The 25,377-nt window shown below is 43.2% G+C and overlaps 1 protein-coding gene across 1 annotated transcript in view; it reads right to left on the bottom strand.

Annotated features, from left to right (window-relative positions):
• Brinp2 (BMP/retinoic acid inducible neural specific 2) overlaps positions 1-25,377 on the bottom strand; it is a 101,352-nt gene that overhangs the window by 43,603 nt on the left and 32,372 nt on the right. Inside the window, exon 2 of the mRNA XM_075988351.1 lies at positions 3,583-3,927. Coding sequence (XP_075844466.1) covers positions 3,583-3,851 — 269 coding nt within the window. The 5' untranslated portion in view covers positions 3,852-3,927. The remainder of the gene's footprint in view (positions 1-3,582; positions 3,928-25,377) is intronic.

The following is a 25,377-nucleotide window of genomic DNA, read 5'->3' on the forward strand; positions in this document are numbered from 1 at the left end:
ACTTTACAAATAATGATACTGGGAAATAAGGCCATTAAGTAGTTCACCTAACATTATATAGCTGGTAAATTTCAGTTCCGCAACTAGAACCCAGGGTATCTTGCACTAGAGTCTTAACCCTTAATCACCTATACCTATAGAATGCAATGTAATAGAATAAGCACCTTTCTCTGGAAGTCCATGAGTAGAGAGACTAAAATTATTCTGGAATGATTAGTGATCTCCTTAAATTGAGAGCTTAGTCTGATAGTTGACTAAGGGGTCAGGCGGGTTACTAGTAGGCTCTTGCTGCTCAAGCATCCGCAGCTAGATGGAAAGGAAGGCCTCCGTTTTTGTCTTTGAGACAGTTGCCAAGTAACTCCACACCTTGCATTCCAACCCCCTAGGGAAATCTTATTCTTTGCTATCAATTGATTCTCTCTTTATATAGAGAGCATAGACGGATACCACCCGATTTCAACGTACCAAAAGCTCCCTTAAAGGATAAAATGAAAGACTCATTTTTCTTGAGCCACAATAATTTTCCGCAAAGCCTTTCTGACATTCTCTGTCAACTCTTTTCTTTTCAGCCCCTTTGAATAGTAGGGGAGAAATTTGGGTCCCCTACTAAAATTTTGGTGTATATTTTCCCAGTTTCCTGTGATCTGCTTAAGTGTCAGCATAAGCAAGGTCCTGAATTTTCTAGAGGCAATTGCTGTGGGATCCAAAAAGAAGAGGGATAAAAAAGAATTCCCAATGGGATAATATAGAGCCCTACCAACATCTACAAAGGCAACATTGTTGCTTAGTCACTGAAGCCAAATCTCCCAGAAGGCTCCAGGAGCCATGGCGTGTGACCATTCTTCTTTAGCCCCTTCCCCCAAGGGTCACAAGTCAGAATGCTGCATTCCTTTTGGAATGACTGGTTACTGTTTCCCTAAGTACAAGTTCATGTGCAATAACTGACCCCAGAAAACCTGACCAGCACAAGTGTGAGAGCTTGTCACATTAAATGACCAGAAAACCATTACTACCTGATAGAGGGGTAATGGTGCAGAAGAGATTAGAGATACTCCCCATGGAGCAGTTCTGAGATGCTGCCCAGACATTAACTGGCTGCTAAGATATCCATACTTGGGTCTGGGGCTTAAAGATGGGGGGAAGAAGATTCTTGGTAGATAACAAGAAGAGAAAAGGGAAGCAAATAATCAATGGCTTAGTCCTTCTCTTCCCTGTAGATCTGTGCAGTTCATAGTGATATTAGGATTCTTGACTTGACTTCGATTCCAATACACTCAATAGAAATTATTTTTCTGAAGAGAGTGCTTCAGTGAGGCTTGAATACACGGAAGGTAAATTAAATCTCATTTTACTGGACTGGAAGAATTCTCTGCCAAAATGAAGTTTTGTTTTTTGTAATATGAATAAAAGATCACCCCCTGCCAATTTGCCTTATAGAAAATTTGTGGGGACATGTGCCTAGACTCTTACATACTTATTTAAGGTTGAGTTAATGCTATCTCTGGTTCTTCTACTATTCTGTTTTTGTTTGAGCAGGTTTAATTCAACCAACCCGAGCCTAAGTTATTTACTCTCTCCCTCGGTGATTTGGTGTGAATCTCTGCTATATTCTTAGAAGAAATAAAAAACTAATCCCACTTAAGCAAGGAATGTGAGCTGCAGTCTCTTCCAGAATCAGGATGGCCTAAGCATGGTGCATAAATATGGCCAGCAAAGAGAGATGAAAAGGTCCTTGGTGTACCAGCATCTCAGCTGTCTGATCTTGTCCCGTTGGCCTGTATCCAACTTTGAGAGTTGTAGACCACGTGATTGGGTCCCAGAAGCATCTGTTCTGTTCTGTTCTGTTCTGTTCTCTTCCTACACCACAATCCCCCTAACCCTTGTTTCTCATACCCCATATTAACCTAAACATGCTGTACAGTTTTGATAAATGTTAAAAAGAAAAAAATCCCAGGAAAGTGATAACAAGTATCTCAAATTCTATTCTATAAACTCAGAATCTTGCATCTGACTATTTGGAAGCTAACCCTGTATTCTTGCTGCAAGTTGTATGACTCCTCTGGACCTCAGTTTCCTTATCACTAAAAATCGGGGGAATACTTAAAAGGAGATGACCATCTTAAGTCAGGGAGACGGCAGAGGTGAGAGTTCATGAGATTCTTCTGTCAACAGAGGAACTGATAACATGAGTCCCACCCTGGATCGCACAGGTGGCAGGAGAAAACTGAATCCTGAGAGTGGTCCTCTGATCGCCATGTGAGCACCATGTTATGTGAGAGGCTGGACACACACACACACACACACACACCCATGCATGCACACACACATGCATATACAGAGAGAGAATTATAAAAAACATAATCAAATTAATTAAGTGAAATTTTAAGTGCTAAGTCTAAAAGTATACTCATAGAACTAGAAACGCATATGTCTAAAATGTGAGCAAATGTTTAGGTGCTAAAGCATGAGTGATTTTGTGTTTCTGTTTCCCTTTTTGCTTTTCCATATTTTCTTCCTATTAATCTGCATTAAAACTGGTCTAGGAACTGACTGTGGTGGCTCATACCTTTAATCCCAGCACTCAGAAGGCAGAGGCAGGTGGACCTCTGAGTTTGAGGCCAGCTGGGTCTACCAAGTGAGTTCATGAACAGCCAGAGAAACCCTGTTTTGAAAACTTACAAGAATAACAAACTAATTTAGAAAATAAATGTTTTTAAGTAGAGAGAAAAAAAATCAGTGAAGCTCCCAAATGGTTGATGATGCTTGTAATGCTGAAAAGATCAGCAAGGAGAAAGAGAGAGAGAGATGGCAGAGGGGCAAGGATGCCAAAGTGCAAAGGGAAATTTGAAACCGGAGATGTGCTTCTGTGAGCCCTAGCCTTGCCTGGTCAGTAGGTTGAGGAGCTTTCCACTTTTCAGTGTGGTCTAGCACCCCGGAATGTGTGTTATTTCCACATCTTATGGACCAACTAGACACACCCATTTGCCTTTCACGTGGGTTGTTCCTAGAGACGAGCCTTTTCCCATGGCCAAAGTTAGCAGATCATTTGTGTTGTCAAGAGTGACGGTAGGTTTGACCCTAGCCCTGCAGGCTCTCCAGACCCCTGAGGCACTAGGGAAACTTCCCTTCCTTCATTTGCATGACTAAGTAATTACAACTCATAAAAGTCCCTAACCCATTAGTTAAAACAGGGTCCAGTATTTGACTCTGACCCAATGCAGCCTGGGCCACAGGCTGTCTGCATGCTTTCTGATTTGTCCTCAATTTATAAGCAGAACAATCTATAAATAGAAACCTTTTTTCTAAGTCCCCAGGAGGCACTGGCAGGTTTTCTAGTTTGTGTGCGTTTTCTTTCAAAAGAATAAAAAACAAAAAAGAACCAAACAAGTAAAAAACAAAACAAAACAAAAACAAAACATGGCACAGGTTTATTTCCTTGCCCAATGTTTCTCCATATTTCACTTCTAGTTCAGCTTGAGAGCATTCTGATCAGTTTGAACTTCAGGCTTGACACCAGCTGGACACTGCCCATGCTGTGCTCCATAGGTGCACACAGGCGCTCCATAGGTGAGCTCCACTCACCTGTAGATCCTGTACCTAGTGGTGAACCCCTGCCGGTAACGTTCCATGAAATCAGCATACTCCTGGGCGCGGTGGAAGGGGCCTCGGTCTGTGAGCAGCCAGTCCAGGGGAGCCTGGGCAGCCGAGGAGGCATGCTGTTCCGGGACCACAACGGCCACGGTGGCCGAGGCAGCCAGCACCCACCCGGGCACTCCAAGTGCTAGCAGGACTGCCCATGGGGCGGCCTCTGGCCAAAGCCCTCTAAACTGAGAGCTGCGCTGCCACCTCATGCTTCTCCCAGGCGGTTAGTGTCTTCATTCTCTCGCCACGCTCTCCCACTCCGTGCTGCTCCTCCAGGGCTCCAAACTAGAAAAGGACAAAGAGAGGTGTGAGGTGGGTACAGGACCATATCCCATCTGAGAGCATCATACATAACTAGACGGTGAAATCCTCCCTGGTGATGTTAAGCAACCGATGCCCTAAGACATTGGCTGAGCGTTCAGTATGTATGATTTTATTTCTTTAAACACAAACTTAGGAAGAAACACCATGTCGGCATCTTACAGATGAGAAGAGGGGCCTCAGATTATGACGGTGACTTCTGTCCTCACAGCTATGAAGAAGAAAGAACAGTTTGAGCTCAGAGGGTGTGAACCCCAGCTCCATTCCTACCTGGGCTCCCTAAGTATCATCCGTCTTACAGACATATTCATTGCATATTTCTATGATTGCCTCATAGACTGAGTGCTGCCTTCTGAAGCTTGGCACTGGGCTAGGAGCAGTCTTATGCTTTAAATGGAGAATTGTGGGAGAGAAAAGTACTTTTACCCCTTTGCTGCTCTGAAGCTGAGAAAACCTGAGCAAATCACGCTTTTCTCTGGATCCAAGATGGGTTCTAGAGAAAACAATTTGACTACGCAATAGCTATTACTTTTCTGAGGTTGAAGATCCAATCTAGTCTTTGTTCGAAGATGGTTCAGGGATAGAGTTGGAATGGGAGATCAGAGGAGATTCCCACACAAGGAGTCCATGGGACGCCTTTTCTCCTCACCGGGCAAGAGAGCCCCTCAGGAGTCACTCTGTGTCTCTTTCTTTCATCCTTGCTCAGCTACCGAGAGTATGTAGCATGCCTGCAGACATCCTTCTTGAAGGAGTGAGTGAGGGTATTCCCTGCTTTCTCTGGGTTGGCGGGAAGATGCCAACAAGAAGGATGCTTTCTGTCTTTCTTCATTCCTGACTGCCTTGTGAGTCAGCACAGGCTTTGATTTCCAGGGCCTGCACTTTTTCTAAGGACAACTCGTCATCTTTATCAACCTCTAGATGCAAGGAATCATTCAGTACTGCCGGGTTTCCTGGAACTGCCACCGTTTCGCCAATCTTTAATTTCTAGCCTGTGCTGTCACAGCTCTGTGCGTGTCTGCTCGCCAACACCACTTCAGCGCATGCCAGAACGACTTCCGATGCCCGGTACCTGTAATTCATAGCTTGATGATTGCCGCTGGCTGCCGAAACCCAGTGATAGGATGCCTGGCGGTGAGGCAGACATGATCATTTTTTTACACTTTCACTCTCCCGCAAGGGCAGGCAAAGAGGGCTTCAGTACTCCATGTGCCCTTCCAGAGTCACCCCCAGGGCCTCTCTGGGATGTGTCAGTTCACTAAAGGGTCTGTTGGAGGTAAGGGAGGATCCTGGAATTCCCAGCTCCAGAGTTATACCAAGTCTGAGGTACAGAGGCCTCAGCACGGGTACAGGATGCTTCTCAGTATCCCTGTATGTAAGGACGGAAGGACAGAGGGAAGCCCGAGGATCTGGGCACTCAGATAGCTCTTCTTCTCCCTGGCTGCTGTTGATTTGGAGCTGGGTGCTGAGAGATACTTAGAAGCTGTCCCCAGTGTTAAAGTTTCTTATGTAGGCATTATAATTAAAAAGTTATATTATGATGGGAACCAGAGGAGTTGCGCTAGAAATATAAGCAAAATGTAAACCTCAATCTGTCTTCTTGCCAAAGAATGCTGCACTATTTTGGTGAGCCAGAGTAGGGGTGAGAGACTGTGCCCACTTACCCAGCCAAGGGACATACTTACCCTTCAGATCTTAAAACATGATAACCTTCCCATAATTAAAATAGTGAAGCTAGTTAACAAAACTGGACAGGCTAACCAATGAAGCAAGGGGGCTGAGTAATAACCCTTACACAGCAGTTAGGATATAAAAAACAAAGCCACCAGAGACTAATTGGGTAAAAAATGAAATATTTTGTATATAACATTGAGAACTTAGGGTTCCCTGTCCTGTGGGAAGTCCAAGGAACCCCCACCTCCATCCAGGTGTAGTAAGTTGAGCATCCAAACTGCCTAGGCTCCCACAAAGCCAGTGCGTGCAGTAGGATCAGAAACCCATTGCCATTGTTCTTGAGTTCTCAGTAATCCTCATTGTCCGCTATGTTCAGAGAGTCCGGTTTTATCCCAGGCTTTTCCAGACCCAGGCCAGCTGGTCTTGGTGAGTTCCCAGTAGAACATCCCCATTGTCTCAGTGTGTGGGTGCACCCCTCGCGGTCCTGAGTTCCTTGCTCGTGCTGTCTCTCCTTCTGCTCCTGATTTGGACCTTGAGATTTCACAGGACAGGGAACCCTGATTGCTTTTCGAGCTGGGGGGGGGGACTTAGTTGGGGGAGGGGGAGGGAAATGAGATGCGGTGGCGGGGAAGAGACAGAAATCTTTAACAAATAAATAAATTTAAAAAAATAAAAATAAAAAAAATCATTGAGAACTTAGTGCCAGATGGATTAAAAAGTTAACTATAAAAAAGTAGAACCATAGAAGGAAAATCCCCAAGTGTTCAAGTGGTTTTTTAAAAAACATAAGCTCCCATTACCAGGAAGAAAAGTGATTTAAAACTAAACAGAGGAATCATCCTCGCATGTGGAGGGGGTAGGCAATTTTTACACTGAAACAATTTGATGAGGAGGCCCAAAATATTTCTCATTTAATCATTCACATATTCATCCATTGAAGAAACGTAAATGAGAACCCACAAGTGCCAGACATTATGCTAAGAACTGACAATGCACGAGCAGGTGCATATTGCCTTACCTGAAGCGCTACCATTAGTGATTTATTCCTTTTATAAAATATTGCTGTGTTTCTTAAAGATGAACTGGTGGAGGGGTGAGAGGTTTGTTCATTTGGGAAACTGTGGTTCCTTGACAGAGGAGGCCAGCACAATACACACAGTAAGGTAGAAGTCCACAACCACGGGTGGAAAGACACTCTGGAACCAGAGTTCTAAAGTGACTCCCCCAAAGCCCTATGCACGTCTGTGTAAGCCTTCTGTAACTCTGTTCCCTTGAGTGCGGGCAGGGCCTGGGAGTAAGATGGACCATAGGGCTCTATTAGTTGACTTTGAGTTAAAAACGGATGAATGGAAAAGTTGAATGTCCAGAAAGTCACTTAGATGATGGGTGCAAAGAAAGGCTTGCGGATTACTGTGAACAATAGCCTGAGTGGGTCCGACCTAGTTGGGTGAGTCTTTAGGAGAAAAGAGTGGTATAAGTTGACCAAAAACAGAGCAAATGAACATTCTGTGAACTGCTTATTAAAGTCATAGCAAGGAGCCAAAAATGACATCTACACTTGAGAGCAACCTCCAGCCAGCAACTAGGAAGAAAGTGGGAGCTTCTATCATATAACTGTAAGGAAACAAACGCTACCAGTAGAAAAGGGCTTTGCACCCCACAAAGATCTGTTTCCACGTCCAGCACATTGATTTCAGACTGGTAAAAACTGGAACAAAGGGCCAATTACCTTATACCCATGCTTTTGAGTCACAAGGGCTGTGAGCCAGGGCTGGGGAGACAGCCCAGACAGTGAAGTGCTTATATTGTAAGTACAAGGCCCCAAGTGTTGTCCTTACAACCTGCTTAAAACAACCACACAGAAAACCTAGAGCAGTGGTGTGTGCTTATAATCGGAGCACTGGGAGACAGGTGGATCCCTGGGGCTAGCTGGCAGGACAGCCTATTTCACATATTCCTGTGAAAGACCCTGTCTCAAGAAAGAAAAGAAGGAAGAAAGGAGAAAGGAAGGAAGGAAGGAAGGAAGGAAGGAAGGAAGGAAGGAAGGAAGGAAGGAAGGAAGGAAGGAAGGAAGAAATAGAGGTGAGGATGCCTGTTCTCTGTCCTCCACACACATGTACATACATGTAGCAGTGTGAGCTGACAGATTTGTAGTGCTTTACATGATGTTTGTTATGCAGCAGTAGGAAAACAAAGCAAACACAAGCAGCTCCAGCAACTTCTAAGGATCTGGTGCTTCACTTTCCATAGAGGAAGTCAAGAGGTTATTTTATGGGAGAAGAGGCCACCATGGCAGTTTCTAGAACAGAGTAACATTAGTTGTCTTTCCCGACTCTGCCCTTACACTATACTCTCTTTTGCCAAGTACACTGGTTCATCTAAGGCCATGTGTAAGTTTTCATCATCCTATCGAGTGTATCGAATTAGTGCTTCTCAAACATTATATGATGCATCAGATTCCATGTCCTTCAGCAAGGAGTCACTGTGAGATTGTGACAGGGTACAGCCTGGCCTAGCCAGTTGACCTCTTGACAAGACTGGCTGCTGTGTATCCTATGCCATGATAGCCACCACCTCACCTGCTGCGTGAGGGTTTCCTAAGGACAGGTGAGCAACTCCTGGAAAAAGCGTTTGGAGGAATCAGCCTGTGTTAAGCATGCTTCTTGTCATCGCTGTTTGTAATTATGCCTTTTCAGCACTCACAATGAGCTGGAACCTGCCTGTTACAGGAATATCAGCTCGGGAATCAAATGATTTTGATTGCTGGGCCCTGTCTGCTGAGCACAGCAAGTATGCCTGAATTCAGGGCTTGCCTTTCCTCAGAAAAGGCTGGCCTGGGAATCACATACTTTCCACTTCAGTGGTTTTCCTGGGGGATCTGAAGACTTTTTGACTATAAAGTCTCTTTTTAAGAAAGAAGATAGATCCTTAAGCAGGTTCCAAAACTTCCTCAAAAAAAAAAAAAGCAAGATAATTACCGTGTTGACAGTTATATTAAAATCAGACTTTTGATGGGGAGCAGCTTTTTGGCCACTTCCTGTTTATTCTTCGCACTAATACCACTGGAAATTTTGTAACAGCAATCTGTCAAGCAAATCTGGACCGTGTAAATTCTCAGTGTCTGGTTCATCGTTAATAAATAGGAAGATGTAACAATTAGTGCCTTTCCCATCATGCTTTCTGCTTTCGCCTGTCTAAAAGCTGACTATGGGAGCAGATCTCCATGTTGCCTGGGAGGATGGTGACACAGGGGCCGTGCTGGCCCTTCATGAAAAGCGTTATGGATTTACCTAAGAAAATGAATAATTTTCTTTTTCTCCACACTTAAGGCCACTGTATACCTAGAACAGATACATCGGCTATGCATCAAAAGTTTAACAACCTGTATGCTTTTCTTGGTTGAGTACATAAGCTCAAATCTGTCCTCTGCCATCATGAATTAAATTCTGATGCAATTTAATTTTCTATTGCAGTTCTGTCAATAGAGAAAATCGGGTAGAAGATGAGGTCACCCGAGAAGTGGGCAGTGCATCTTCAAACAGTGTCACCACCACTCTGAGACTGTTACCTAGCTGGAAAGGCTTGGGTCTCTTTCGAGTTCTCTTGTCTTCAGCCACCATATCTGCTTGGTATTTCAGAAGAAGGTACACTCGTGATTTGTGGCACAGGCTGCTAATGTAAATTCTTGGCAAATGAAGCAGACACAGGAAACGAATGTGGGACTGAGCACTCACCTGGGGTATGCGAGGCTCTGTGCTCAATCCTTAGCAATGAAAATAAACCATAAAAGATGGTTACTGAAGAGGAGGGGCTGCATCCTGGAGAGGCTAAGTGTATAGTTAAGCTATAGGTATAAGGGTAGTATTTTGACTAATAAAACCGTAATGTTAAACAATTAGTAAATACCATACAAATTAGTTAATATGTATGTGATCACTACTGCATATGAAGCATGAATAATAAAATTATCTCTTTAAGCAGACGAGAAGAGGGAGGCTAAGAGCGGCTCCATGCAGTGTGAAAGGTGGCATGCTTCAGTCGCAGATCTAAGTCTGCGTGACTGTAACTGCACCAGTCCCATGACTTACAGCTATGGAAAGTACTTGCTTGTCACTTACAAGATATTGCCTGTAGGCAAGGCCCTTTCCTGTGGGAGCCTCACTTTAGCCATCAGTAAGATGATTTAGGAGCCAAGACGATCCCCAGAATACTGCTCCACACTGAAGTTCCGTAATTCTATGCAAATAGAGGGGGCGCAATGCAAGGAAGCCGTGGTGCAGAGAGAGTAAAGCAGAAGAGAGATGAGGTATGAAGCCGAAAGTCTTGCCAGCAAGAGCAGTGACATTTCATAAAGTGATTAGTCAGTGACATTAAATAAGTTTTCAAGCCATTTAAGTGGTTAATTGGCCAACTCTGTTGAGGAGTTATTTGCTTGAATAAATCCGAGGGTGTCAGTGCTAAAAAAAAATCATGGAAGTGTTGTTTGTTCTTGTCATCCACAACATGTTGATGCAAAAACCTGTTTATCCTAGAAAGGAAGGGTAGACAGAAGTGATAGAACACTCCTACAGCCAGGGCCGCGTAGAGGTAGGATGCTCTTGGCTCCCACAAAGGACTTGGTCCTTTCCTCTGTTGGGCCAACCATTGCTGTTTTCCCCAGAGGATCAGCACAGACCATAAACGTCTCCAGCTGCTCTTTATAGAACTCCAGTGGCTCCAGCATCTCTTCATTTGAATCCAGGCAGGTGTGGCGTGGTATCTGTTGCCACTTTCCTCCCTGGGCTCTGTGACACAGCCTCCACCTTCAACCCTGGGACTGGCATGAACCAGGGAAACTATATACATCTCCCACCAGTCAGACAGCAACTTCCAACATGGGGATGAAGATACCCTCACTGCATAAAATCAGGTCAACAATATTAATAACTATTTATGCAGAGAGGAGCTAATCATAATTACTGTTTACTAAATGCTCTTACATTAATTCGAGACCTTTAAGAGGGGTGGCTGAGAGAGGCAAAGGGGCTCTCCGGAGTCTACTCTACAGAAGGCAGCGACAAAACTCAAAATCCAGATATTGTCACTCGGAGGCCTACAGCTCACCTCTCCTTATTCTGCTTCACCCCTGTCTATCTGGCAACCAGTGGGTTTTAAGCAATGTCTACACATAAGAGCTGTACTTAGGGATGGGGAAAATCTGGTAGACACGGCAGACCCAGCTCTTCACTAGCCAGGAACGAAACACCGGACTTGAGGCTAGTGTCCTGAGCTTTCTAAATCATCCCACATACACAACCCTCACATGTGCGGATCATCCCAGTGACATCAGTCCTTGTAGGCTTTATCCCATTCAGGCCCTGGATTCATAAGCCTCTCTCTGGGACAACTAGCCCTTCATTTGTCAAGGACAGAGTCATCTGTCACTTACTAAGGCTTCATACTCATCTCCTGGGAGTCTTTGTCTCGTTCCTTGGTCCAGACAAGCTAACTGACAGGCTGACCTGCAGCCTCTCATGATGAAGCTGGGGTCAGAGAGTGTAGAGCAGGGAGGACTCTGAGCACTGCATTCTGTCCTGAGACCAGGAAGGCTTGCCAGAACAGATGGCGGCAGCCCTGCTAATCAGTGGGTCTTCTAATGAGGCGTTGTATGTTTTGAACCTTTAATCTCCACACAGAACCCTTTTACTTCTCATTCAAGAAATCCTAGCAACTCCTATTGCCCCCTACAGACAAGTCTGCCCTCTTCCTACAGGTTCTGAGACATCTCTGGGAGCCATTTCAAAAAGGACTGGCTCCCAGAGCAGACTTCAAGAAAAAGAAACTGGAAGCTGGTTATGGTGGCATAGACCTTCCACCCCAGCACTTAGGAGGCAGAAATAGGCAGATTTCTGTGAATATGAGGCTGTACCTGGTTGATATATGGAGTTCCAGGCCATTCAGGGCTACATAATAAGATCCTGTCTCAAAAGACAGAAAAGCATTATAATATAGCAATGATATTTCATAAGGTTATGCGATTTGGAGATCTTAAAAGGTATGACCTCTGGTGCAAGTGTGGTGACGGGGAGCACACACTTATTTTTTACTATTGTATCACAATAGTAATACTAGTGTGAGAAACAGTCCATATACATCCTTTCACTAAATATGGCTTTGTTGTTGTTCAGTTGCTAGGCTTCTGGTTGTTCACAAGTGAGAAAATAGCACAGAGAGGCAATCTTCTAAACTTTGTGTCTGCATCTCTCAGACTCAGAGGCGCCCCTCCCGCAGTGCCTCACAGCGCTTACAGCGGAGGTCTTGAGTCCCAATCCAGGGAACTAGTGCCCTCATTCTGAAGTTCCTCGAACCTGAAACTCTAGCTCTGTGCCCTGCCGCTGTGCTACTGCTGCCTGGCTTCCCTGTCAACAACTGTCCGTCCTGCCTTGCAGACCCATTTCCTCCAAGGAGCTTCTTCAAGTGAGGATCAGTGCTGATTACACACTTACTTGGCCTTTCTTCTGACCCAGCTACTGAGCAGCCAAGACTAGCTACACTCTATGTCTAAGGACAGAGTTTGAGGCACAGACTATCAATCGGGAAGGAGGGGCAGGGAATAACCGTCAGCTGTAATCCATTGTGTTTCAGCTTGAAAGCCCCTTCACCTGGCTCAACTGATTAGAAGTCTGTGGCTACAGGAGGGGAAGGAATGCCTCCAGGCCCGAGTGTTGGTTTAGGGATACCCAGGTCCAGTGCTGAAAACAGAGCTTGTTCTGCTCCTACCTCACCTCTGTTAGAGATGAAGTGACATCTTCCAAGTCTAAAGGCGTTGCGGCCCAGAACTGTCACTAGAATCCCTTCATGTGTGTTCAGTTATTGTTACTGTGGATTGAGCACTGGTCTAAACATGTGTCCTACATTAACTCAACCAAAGTTCACAAATCCTTACAAGACTGGTGCTGGTTGGGAAGGCCTCTGACCTAACAATGGCACAATTACAGTGTTTGACTTTTCCGTGGTGCCGAGCAGCAGCAGCAAGGGGCAGCTTCCACTCAGATGTGTGATCACGAGAGGGAGACGTCCGTATTCTACCCTGAACTTCGCTGGCAAGTTGTGATGTTCCTTTATTAGACATTCACATGTTATATTCATTTTCAATAATTTCAATTTACAGCAGGCTTATCTGAACATAATTCCATCAAAAGAGTTACATAATACAGAGGAGAAAATTCAGGAGCTCAGTAAGTTTCTTCCAATCGAATCCTAGAGCTCTCTCGGTGACTATCGATGTAAAAGCTACAGTCTCCACACAGCAGCTGGAGATGCAGGTCAGGCTAGACACCTGTAGATCAAAGTCACTAAAACAGTTCTCCAAGCCAAGGGGTAATCTGAACTCTGCAAGGGCAAAATCAGAGGAATCTACCACTGCCCTTCCAGCTTGACTATAAAACTCAACACCTCCTGCTTCTTTGAAGCTGCTAATTTCTCTACAGATGGCCTCTCTGCATGGCCTCTGAGAGGGTGGTGGTAATTCGGGTAGGGTTTCTCCAAAACAGAGGTTCTCAACCTTCCTAATGCTATGACCCTTTAGCACAGCTTCTCATGTTGTAGTGACCCCCAACCATAAAATTATTTCACTGCTACTTTATAACTGTAATTTTGCTGCTATGAATTGTTATATAAGTATCTGATATGCAGGATATCTGAATGTGACCCGTGTAGGGGTCATGACCCATAGGTTGAGAACCACTGCTCAAAAAACTTAAGGTCAAAGGTTGGAGAGATGGGTGAGTGGTTAAGAGCACTTGCAGCTCTGGCAGAGTCTCCAGATCTTGGTCTCAGCACACCATATCAGAAGACACACAATTGCCTCTAACCCCAATTTCAAGGAACCCAATGCACTCTAGCCTCTACAGGCACTGAATACACACAGTGCACGTAACTCATGCGTGAACATACACTTATACATACACATACACATTCATTAAAAAAATACATTTTTCTTTCATGCTCATTTCCCTAAGCCCAACTGAACATATACCTATCCTCCTGTTTCAGGTCCAGTCTCAGCAAGGCTATGCAAGGAACTAGGGACTTACAATTCTTGCTGGGCCCTATGTCTCCAGTTATATGTTCCTCTACTTCACATGTAGGCAGATAGTCTTCCAAGAACTGCCCACCCCCCTGCCTCATTCTGCGCATCACCGGAGTTTGTCTCCTTGTATTCTGGCCAAAGGTTTAGGCTTCTTGTGACCAAAACTCCTGGAACAATGCCCTTTGACTCCACTCCTCCCTCTAGGCATATCCAGCGACCTTCCCAGTATCCAATATGACTTTTCTACCCACCCCACACTTTTGCCAACTGTTGACTCCATATTTCAAGGAGAAGCACAGCCCCATCTCTGTGTTTCCTTCCACAAGTGTAGATCCCATTGCTTAAGCCCCGCTTGATTTTCAGCAGAGCTTCTGGATACCCACAGAGTAGCTGGAGGTCTGCAGAGCCAAAATAAACTCCAGCCAGGCGCTCAGAAATCTCTCATCACTATGCAGGTTGCAGTATTGAGGTGGGGCTGATATCAACTCTCCATTCTGACCTTCAGTCCTCAGTGCGTCTCTCGCTATTGGCTTTCTGCCAGGCCTGTCATTGAATCTGAACTCTTAGCCCAGGACCTGCCCTACTTGGGCCTTGGCACAGACCAGAATGTAAAATGATAATGCCCTGAGCTGTGCCAAGCAACACAGAGCTCTGAGATGCTAGAGATGCAGATGTGACCAGCAAACACATTGTTTCCGGAACTGTGTTTGTAAATATATGAGTTGCCTGACAGCTTGCAGAATTAAATATAGATGCTACATCACAAACTCGTGCTAAAATAAACTATATGCTGCTCAATGAATGTCAATAAGTACACCGAGGAAGAATCATTATCCTTTTGGTAGCGTAGTCCAAGAAACCCATATCTAAGCCCTTTCCCTCTTCCTTCCACCTCCACCTTTCTCTTTTATTCCCTCACCCACCACCTTCACCTTCTCTCCACTTTCCCCTTTCCGACTGGTACTGATGTAAGGGGAGCTGTGGAGCAGGATGAAGGGGAAAGGGGGATGCAATCAGTAAGGTTGCTGCAGAAGGAGGAGTGAATGTGGTAGCCAGGATGAACGACCTTGGGGGTTTACTAGGAAGACTGGTGCCTTACAGTTAACCTACTGTAACCTTGAGGTACCAAGTCTAAGGAGAAGTCCTGGGTACCCCTGGCAATTTGCCAACACCCACAGATGGGAAGTAGGTCTACCCATGCAGCAGTGTGAATCCCCTCTTTAGTTCTTGAGCCAAAGACTCTTTCCTTTCCTTAGATAGGCATTTACAGACAACCAGATCTTATGTCTGAGCCCACCTGCTAAATAAGTAATGATAAGTTAACCGGAACTGCTGTTCATACACGAAAATCAGTACCCCAGAAGAATTTCCAAGGGGTCTTATTCAGTAGTCAGCTGCAAAGGCTTATTGCTGTGCAATCTGGGGTGTGGATGAAAAAACCAAAAACAAACAAGCGAGCAAGCAAACAAACAAATAAACACCTCTTCTTTGCCCAGCTCCCAGAAGACCCTGCTCTAGGCATTGAATCAAAAAGAAGTGTTTTCCATTTAAGACAACTTCTAAATTGTCCTGAAGATTTGTGCCAGCCATTTTGAATTTATGCAATTACTATGCCATTTCTATATTATTTGGTTTTTGTATTGGCTGTCAGTTTCTTTTTAAAAGAATAGTGTGTGTGTGTGTGTATGTGTGTGTGTGTGTGTGTGTGTGCATTGGAGTGCAGGTACACATGTGCTGTAGTGAACCTGTGGCATGTGGAGGGCAAAGGACAGCTCTGGGCAGTCAGCTCTCTCCTTCTACCATGGGTTCCCAGGATCAGATTCGGGTCACTAGACTTGAACAGCAGGTGGTTTGTTGTTGTTGTTGTTTTTAAACCAGCTGAACCATTTTAGTTCTTAAACATCAAATTCCTTTCCCATCAAAATGTGAAGCAAAGACTTAGACACATTGCAGCGATTTGGGCACTGCCTAGTGGCCCTTGAGCAAAACTGTTTAAGAGTTCCCAATGGAGAACTGAAGTAATTCTGAAGAAATTTAACTTGGTTCTGTCTCAGGCTGCTACAGCTTCGCTAAACTGTTGTGACAAGTGAGACCCTTTGTAAAATGTGGCATTCATCTTCCAATTTCCTTCCGTTTAGGGAAGTTAGGAAATATCGACCATCCGTCCAACTAATGCTTCTTTTGTTATAATTATTTCTGTTATCTTTTGCGATTGGTAAGTGGATCATTTCCCCTTTCCCTCTCCTCCCTCCAAACCCTCCCTTATAACCCCCCTTGCTCTTTTTCAAATCCATGGCCTCTTTTGGCTCAGTTGTTAAAGGCTAGGCTCAAACACAAATGATAATAAATGTTTTTTTAATGGAGAACATTCCATTTAGGGAGAATATAAAACCAAAAGCAGAGGGAGGCAGCAAGGGCCAAGAGGCAGTGCTTCCGGTTCTTGGAAAGAAGGCTGCAAATCCCTCCTGTAGCTGTCTTTGTCAAGTCCTATTGCCCTAAATCCTGTCAGGGAGTTGTGCACTGAGGACTTGGACCTCTCACAACTCAAAGATACTCAAGGTGTTCGCTTTCTGAATAAAAACCAAGATTCCCTTTTACCTCATCCTAAATTATTTCTGTGAGTGTTGGTCCAAATCTCTGGAGAAAATTCATGAAGTAATTGTTTAGGAATTTTAATGTACATTCAAAGATCATGTTTCTCAAATCTGTTGAAAACAAAATTTATGTAAGAAAAAGCCAGCCAATTCCTTACTCCGGTGGTTCTCAACTGAGGAGAGGGGACGGGAGTGTTCCGTTCCTAGGGACCTCGGGTGATGCTTTCGTTGGACTAGATGGAAAGGGTGTGTCTCATGCAGTGGGCTCAAAACACTGATTTATGTCAATGAATTCCAATGAGCCTGAACTCTGAAGTATTTCTGAAAAATGTGAGGCCAACTTTTAAAGGAACTTTATTCCTACTTGCCGAGGGCCTAGTTTCTGTTATACGTAATGGTGTCCATGTCTTTGAATTCTACCTTTTCCCATTGCTACCTTAAGGCCTCTAGTTACCTGCTCAAAAGGTCCTCGATATCAGCAACAGAGATAATGAAAAAATTCTTCTTATTTAATACTTACTGTCTACTAGAAACTATGTGAAGCATTTTTTTTTTTCATCGAGGTTTGATTAACCGTTGGGGAGAGTGAGCTACTTAAATAGCCAGACTTTTTTTTTTTTTAAACAACTTGCTTCCCTTTTTCATCTTATTATCCTAAGTCAGTCAGGCGTTGGGCTGTTGTGAGGACAAGGACAACTCATACAGGATCTGTCTAAAGCCACATGAGTATAGTTGAGTGAGGCGGAATCCCAGAGGAACAGCAACCTTATTACACACCATGGGGGCTGGATATACAGAAGAATATGGAAGAAGCAAGAGTCAATTTCTTTGACCAAAGAAGAGTGATAACTAGGGGATGGATGAAAGCTACATAAGACTTATGGTTGAGTCTTTGGATTGCAGGTAGGAGACCTAGCTTCAAATATATATAGAAAAATAGAGGTGTGGATAGATTGGCAGATGAACTGATTTAGATATGTCAAATTGTACATATATTTGTTTATGGATGAAATATAATATGATACTCTGGATTTGATTTTGGAACAGAAAGAAAGATGTTAGTTGAAAAACTTGTGAAATATGGAACAGCTTGTACCAATGATAATGTTAATTTCCTTGGTTTTATTTTTATTTTGTCCTATTTTATCTTTGAGACATTCTGGGCTCAAATTTGCTATGTAGTTGAGGAGGATCTTGAATGTTTGACCCTCTTGTGTCTGCTTCCTGAGTGATGGGAACTACCCGAGTTCAATTGTACCATGGCTATACAATAGCAGAAGCTGGGTGGGGGCACAGAAGACCCCTATGCTCTTTCTAACTTTTCTATGAGTCTAAACATTTTCTAAAATAGATTTTTTTTGTTTTAGATTAAGGCATACATACACACATGGACACATACACATTCATTTCTTCCCTTTAGAGCGTCCTACTACACTCACTAATTTCAAACTCTTGGTTTCTAGGTGCTGTCTCACCACTAAAAGGAATTAGAGGTCCTTGGAGAAGAGGACAAGGCAGTTAATGTATAAGAGGAGCCTGCAGCATTGCTTTGTGATAGAAATGGTGGTGTGCTGGTACATTTTTAAGCAACCAGATCTGGAGGGAAAAAGTCATTATGACATTTGCCAGTTTCTGTGATGTAAATACTCTTCCCAAGCTACCAACTGGATATGGAAGGCTCGCACATTTCCTGAAAAGTATGCCACACATTCTTTTAAGCCCTAGCTCCTGCACAAGCATGAGAAACAATTTCTCAAATAATAATAGGCACATGTCAAAATAACACAGAACTACCTTGAGAAGCCTGCTCCCATGACCTCCAGGACAAGATACACGCCAGTGAAGGAGGTATAAGGCCGCTCTGTCTCCCAATCATCTATCTCTTTTGTTGGTCAGTTTGTATGTAGAATGTAGAGATAGATACATTAGATAGGCATGTAGATAGGTAGGTAGGTGGGAGATAGGTAAATAGTACATGAAGAGGAGAAATAGTTTTTATTTAATTTGCTAACTAAAAGACGAAGAAAAATACTGGATATAGAAAATCACTTTGTGAGCCGGGCGGTGGTGGCACACACCTTTAATCCCAGCACTCGGGAGGCAGAGGCAGGCAGATCTCTGAGAGTTTGAAGCCAACCTGGTCTACAAGAGCTAGTTCTAGGACAGCCTCCAAAGCTACAGAGAAACCTTGTCTCAAAAAAAAAAAAAAGAAAAGAAAGAAAGGAAGGAAGGAAGAAAAAGAAAATCTCTTAGCAATCATCACAGTAATAATCTATTCAAGTAAAAAACAAGCGCAGTGCTAAGCCAAATTTATGAAAGTTGATCAGGTTGATGGTGAGATGTTTCAAACTTTTAAATTATCTCCCTCAGAGTCTAGACAGTAGTCACCATTACACTCCAGGGATCAAAGTTTACATTATCAGTAATAAGACAAACACCTTGAGCCACCTGATAGGAGTCAGTGAGATCACAGAGCCACCATGACATATTCTGACAACAATACCCCTTTAAGAGGAATATTTAGACATTTTTCATCTCTCTGCTTTAAGCATACAGACTTTGAATGGAGGGTGGTTCCACAGGAGTGAAGGATCAAAGGTCCTGACTCCAGACCTTCCCAGGTTAACCCCGCCCCCTTAAATTATGATGGCCTCTGCTTCAGGACTGAGGTAGATAAATGTGGTACGTAGCAGGGTGTCATCACTAGGCAAAGCTTCTTATGACTGGGAAGCCTCAGACAGATGTTAATTAGTCAGTTATTTTTATTATACAGGTCAGAACCAGGGGACAGGAAACATTGCTTCACAAATCTCTGTGACTGTAAGCAAGTCTGAGTTATTTTCAATTCTTTCCTATATCGACAATAAGATGTACTACTCTCTTCCAGCTATCTTCACACAACTACATGTGAGATTGAACCAGAACATACCAACAAAAGGCTGGGGACTCTCTAAAAGAAAATACTGTAAATGAATTTATGTGAATAGTTGTTATCAAATGCTGAAATTAGGGTTATTTTCTGTGATTTTGTATATTCCCACATTTCCAAGAGGAAAAAATGCATTCTTTTTTATGATCAAAAGAAGGGATTTTTTCTAATTAAGAAAATAAAGGCGAGACAAGGATTCAGAGCGCTTGTCTGTCCTCATTTTGTCGTCTGTGGCACTCTTGGCAAGACGTGAGGCTAGCTGATCACACTGGAGAATCTCGGCCACCAACCTGAGCAGCTGCTCAGACAGTCTTCCTCTGCAACCATCGTAGCAATCTGACGCTTGTTTGCTCCAATCGTGTGAAGCAGATCTGTCTGGGTCTAGTGTAAACAGAGACACTCCATCACACTCATTCACAAATGTCTCTCCCTCGGCTAACACTGGGCCCCCACTGCCTTGATGTTCCGCCAACTCTACAGCCCTGAGCTTAGTCAGTCCTTGGCCGGGAGGCGCATGGGGATACCCAGGCAGATCCTGGAAATGACACTGGTGACTCAGCAGGACACAGCTTCTGTTTCCTTCGTCCACCCCTACTCTGCACTAATGAGCTGCCCGGAGGCTATGGCTGCCCTCCTGACATCCCAGCTGGTGTGCTGGGCCATGGGAGCAATTTCACATATGCCTTCTGTGCTTGTTGTCCCCAGAAATTTCAATTAAGGATGCTCTCATTTTTTTCCTTTCTTTCTTCCTTCCTTTTTTTTTTTTAATGTCTTCACTTAGAGCATTCATTTCTACTACAGGCCACAGCATAAGGGAGTTGTAGTTTCCTTGCACAACACTAGGAGGCATCACTCATGCTGTAGTCTATGTGACTGGCATTTGGTATTTCTGAGATGCACAGAACCTTTAAGTACACACAAGGGGCTCAACCAACTTCTTTTCTTCTATCTCTCAGTCCTGAAAGTGGTAACACAGCTGTCTCTTGGTGAGGTAGTACATTTGCAAAGAAAAGGAAGCAAACATATTATAAAGAAATAATAAAGGTAAATTTGTCTGACCATGTACATATCTGGATGCCATTAGTACACCCCAAAAGTAGAGTCTCCTGAGGAAGCCGTTTGCTGGATTTGAACCTGTGATGGTATAATGTAATAGTGGAAGAGGTGACTTAGAGTAATATATGGTATCCTGACTTCAGCCATAAGGTACCACTTTTTTGAAGAGCAGAAGTTAGCAACATTTGCTGGACAAACTGTCACCACTGGAGGGAGAGAGTGGGGAGGAGTAATTAGCAGAATTCTTAAAATACTTACCTTTCCTTCAATTGGATTCCCTCCCAATACAAAACCTCTCTCTCTCTCTCCCCGATTACCTCTGCATATTGCTCTTGAATTGACACTTATGTAGCACTCTCTGCCACCCATTTTGCATCCCACAAACACCATGAAGCTTGGCTTCCCTGAAACCAGTGGCCGCTCCCTCATCGCCAAACCAGGGAGCTGTTTTACTATCTGTGGATAGTGTTCACTGAAAAATATGACTTACTTGGGAATGTGAGTCACCAGGCATCATTCTTATTGCTTTAAATACACTGGATCTTTTGATCTTTAATACAATTAAGGGCAGTGTTTTCCAAAGTTGTTTTATTTTTATGATGAAATTGAGCTGCCCAGGGGAGGAGTCAGTTACCCTGAATATCAGTACTTCATCACCAGGGTGAACTATCTGGACCAAGAACCCAGATGGTATCCAATAGGTTTTATTCTCCTCAGTCCATGTCTCCCATGTCATTCTATGTTTCTGCTGCTCTTCTTGCTTCTATAGTTCTGCCTTCTCTTGCCTCTCTCTCCAAATCCAGCATCCTTATGCACTTGATAGCCTTATGTCTGTCTGTATTGGAAGTCTGTTCTAAATTAGTTCTGGAAATACCGTCGAGGGAGCAGGGAAATGGAAGCACCCCATAAAAACTGAATATTGCAGAGAAACAACCCAGGAACAGGGACACCATATCTGCAAGCAACACCTGAAATTCTTAGATTTCATATGGGTACACCAGGAAAGTTACCCTGTTTTGGAGTTAAGTGTGTGATTTTTAAGGAGTCAGATTATGTAGCCAATTGACAGTAGATTTGGAATCATATTGTGTGCAAATCTTCTTTACTATAGCACAGGGACTCTTGCTTGAACACTATTTTCTCAAAAAAAAAAAAAGGAAGATTCTGATTTCTCACAAACACCAAAGAGACTTATCACTCACATAGAACTTCCACATGTCCACGCTCATGTACCTGCGCATTGCAGCCGTATTTATTGCCGGAAGCTTCACTTTTCCCCTTAAATGCTTCTGCATTTACCCTCTACCTTCTTCTTTAGACTCAAAGGTATCTCACAGTCTGTCCACACACAGTCTTGTTTTCTTCTAAGTCCTTAGCCCCTTGGGCTCTGGGTAATATCTGTCTTCTTCTTTAGGGGCTATTTGCAGCAGGATATGAAGGCCATTAGTCAATCAATAACTCTTTATTTAGAAAAGGGGTGGGGAGGCAGGAACCTGGAGTTTTTAATTCAGATCTAGCAACTCCTGGGGCATTATTGGGAGCGGTCTAAAAATAAGCCTTTGAAAAGCATGATTCTGCAACCATTGGAACTTTACAGCTTCCTAGCCATTAACAAGAGCAGTTTGCTGCGGGTGGGAGCGTTCGCTGAATTCCCCTTCTCCTGTGGTTGTTGTATCTTCCTCTAACTCTCTAACATCACAGGTATTAACTATTGCTTTGGGCTCTTTGTTTCTTTTGTTCCTGCCTCTTTTCTCTTTTCTCCACATGTCTCTTAGATATGAATTGAATTTCCAGCCATCTGTGTTTCTATCCTTCACACCAAATACATCCACCAGTGTATGAAGCCCTGTATTAAAAGTCAATGCAGGCACACTGGGCATCTGTAATATGCCTTTTCTCTTATCTGTTTACAAAAATGTTCTTTCAAGAGTCAGCATATGACCAAAGGCCTTTGTGCTTCCTATCAACTTTGGAGGACTTTTCATTGCTGTTTTACTACCGTTGGCCCAATTGTCTCCAACAGACAAGAACAACGCTGTTCTTCTGGCAAATTATGAGCGAGGCAAGGGTTGTGACAGCATAGCTTTAAGGCCAACGTTACAGCATCTGAAATAATGTATGCAAGATTCAGTTGTATGACATCAGGATTCTGCATCTACTTTCGTTTAGCAGGGCTACAATTATTTTGACTGTAAACATGAAGAGATAGCTACAAAGATGGTTGCTGACTGTATTAGAAAAGGAAAAATATCACAGCTTTCTATTTTCACAGCACCTACTATTCATCATAACTCATTGCTGTTTAACAAATCACCCTAAGCCCCAGCAGCTGGAAACAATGGGAAAGGCTTACTATCTTTTTCACACCATCTTTGGGGTGGGGACTTTAGGAGGTCTTGGCTCTAGTTCTCTCCTGGGATTGTAGTCCTGATGGGGTGTAGCCATCTGAAATTTGATTGGGAAGAAAGGATTCCTGGATGAGGTGGCACTGGTGCACTGTGGGAGCTGCAGTGGTATTCAGGATCTAGCCTTGAAGTCATATTCCATCATTTCTGTTCCATTTATTGTTTACAAAAACAAGTGATGTTCTGTTTCAAAGGGAACCACACAAAGGTATGAACATCAGAGAGTAAGTATATATGGGGGTGATGTTATCAAGGGAAATATTCACCTGAATCTCTGGTCACTGAGGGATGATTGTACTGAGTCTGGAGGAACTGACCTCATCTGCTCTGCTCATTCCAGACTTCTTTCTCTTTGACAGCTGTCTGTCTGCCAAGGATGGGCATTCTGACTTCTCTCTGTCATTCACCAAACAGCACAGAAAGCTCTGCCTCTGCTGTGCCATAAAAGGTCTCCAGGGTAGCAGCAGGAAGCCTCATCTGACTGGTCCTGATTTTGTTCTAGATCTAGGTCACACTCTGTGCTTGTTCTTTTTGGAGATGGAGCTCATCTTTACTTGTGTCTCATTTCTCGGGTGCATCTTCAATGGAGAGATGAAGAAGGGGCTGCTATTTGTTCAACTCCAGCATTACAAAATCTATTTATATTTTATTAAGTGATCTTTATAATAGGGGAAAGTTCAAAAAACCTAAATGCCAAATAATATATGACTTGAGCACATTATACTATAGTCATACTATTCAGTACAATGCAATCATTTAAAGAATAGTCAATGATAAAGAAAATCATTGAGGATATATGCATTTCAAGATACAGGTTATAAAACAGCATGTGTGCTATTATTATATTAAAAGTAATGAATATGTAACAAATCTCTCACCACTAAAAGCTGTATATATGTTTAGAAAAGTTCTCTAATAGAAAAAGAAACACACATTACACGCTTATTACTTGTAATTCTTATCATCAGCAAGTATATGAAGTAATTAAAATTCCCTTTATCTCGCTTAATCTGTTTCCTCCAGATTTTCAATATTTTGCAGTCATTTCCTTTTTTTTATGAGACAAACAATCCACATCTTTGTTGAGGTTCAATTAAAAGTAGCTGGAGCTCCCTAGCACTCTTTATTGTGGAGGGAGTCACGTATTTTAGTAACTGCTGCTCAACTGTATGAATATATTTCCCATCATTGACTATCATCTCTAATTTGAAACTTCTTTTCTCCTGTCTTCTTGCCCAATATTTGCTGGTGTGTGTGTGTGGGGGGGGTCCGGTTTCTCTATGGCTACTTCTTACAGCCTCATACTATATCAAATGAATAAGTGTTGCTCTTCCTCAGGGTTCTTCTCTTGTCACTCACTGTAACTTCTTTTTTTTTTTTTTTTTTTTTTTTTTTTTTTTTTTTTTTGGTTTTTCGAGACAGGGTTTCTGTGGCTTTGGAGCCTGTCCTGGAACTAGCTCTGTAGACCAGGCTGGTCTCGAACTCACAGAGATCAGCCTGCCTCTGCCTCCCAAGTGCTGGGATTAAAGGCGTGTGCCACCATCGCCCGGCTTGTAACTTCTATCCTTAGACTTCTCCCACACCCATGACTTTAGAATGCAGTTGGCATGTACGAATGCATGCTTTTAGCCCTGGTCTTTCTCCTGCTCTCAAATGAATTCTGTGTTACTTGATTGGGTGCCTGAAGTGGACATCTCAAATCATCTTCAAATTTAACATACCCCCAACTCAGCTTCATGACATCAAGTGGTTTCCTGTCATAGTGAAGGGCAAACTAATCCATCTGTTCCTAAGGTTCAAAATCTTATGAATAGATTTGAACTATTTAGAAAGATTTTTAAATATTTCCTTTCTTGGACCCTTCCCCATCAAACATTGTGGTTTTGAACATCCAGGACTGGGGTTTTGAGTAAGTATCTTTTTAAAGCTCCCCGATGTTTCTCAACAACTGGCACTGTTGAGTGCCGCTGGTCTACTTCTTTGACAGAAACCCATTAATATTTCTGATATCTCCTTCCTCCTTGCCCCTTAAGTGCAACTCATCACCAAGGTCCATCAATTTTTAACTTTAAAATGTTGCTCATATATGTCTACAATTCTATATACTTGTCTTATCTTATGCTGAACTCCTATTTCTCATCAAGACTTTGAGTGTGTTCTTTGTGCATCAGACCAGATCATGTCAGCCTCCCTGCTCCTTCTGCCACTGATTCACTCTGAGGTGACCTCCCAAATGGCTTGTTCCCATTTTAATTCCCTGTCCTTGAGTAACAAGTAGAACCTGTGACTTGCTTCTAACCAACACAGTATGACACAGAGAACAAATGTCACTTACAATTACATTGCATACTCTAAGCCTCCATTTTAGCAGACTTGAGAGACAGAGATTCTTGCTTGTCTTGAAAAGGGCAACAACTTAGCACTGAATATCTGTGCTGAAGGTGATGTAATTTGTAATTGCAAGTGGACTCTAGGAGTCAAGGGAAGCCTCTGGCTGATAGTTTGGAAGAAGATGGAAACCTCAGACCTGTAACTAAAGGTTATAAATTCTGCCAATAACCTAAAAGAACTTGGACACGATTCTTCCCTAGCCTAGCTTTCAAAAGGGAATGAAACCTAGGCCATATACTGTGATTGCAGACAGCCCTGTGAGCGTCTGAGCAAAGATCTAGCTAAATCATGGACTCC

The sequence above is a fragment of the Microtus pennsylvanicus genome, chromosome 10 (genome assembly GCF_037038515.1).
Source record: "Microtus pennsylvanicus isolate mMicPen1 chromosome 10, mMicPen1.hap1, whole genome shotgun sequence".
Classification (NCBI taxonomy): Eukaryota; Metazoa; Chordata; class Mammalia; order Rodentia; family Cricetidae; genus Microtus; species Microtus pennsylvanicus.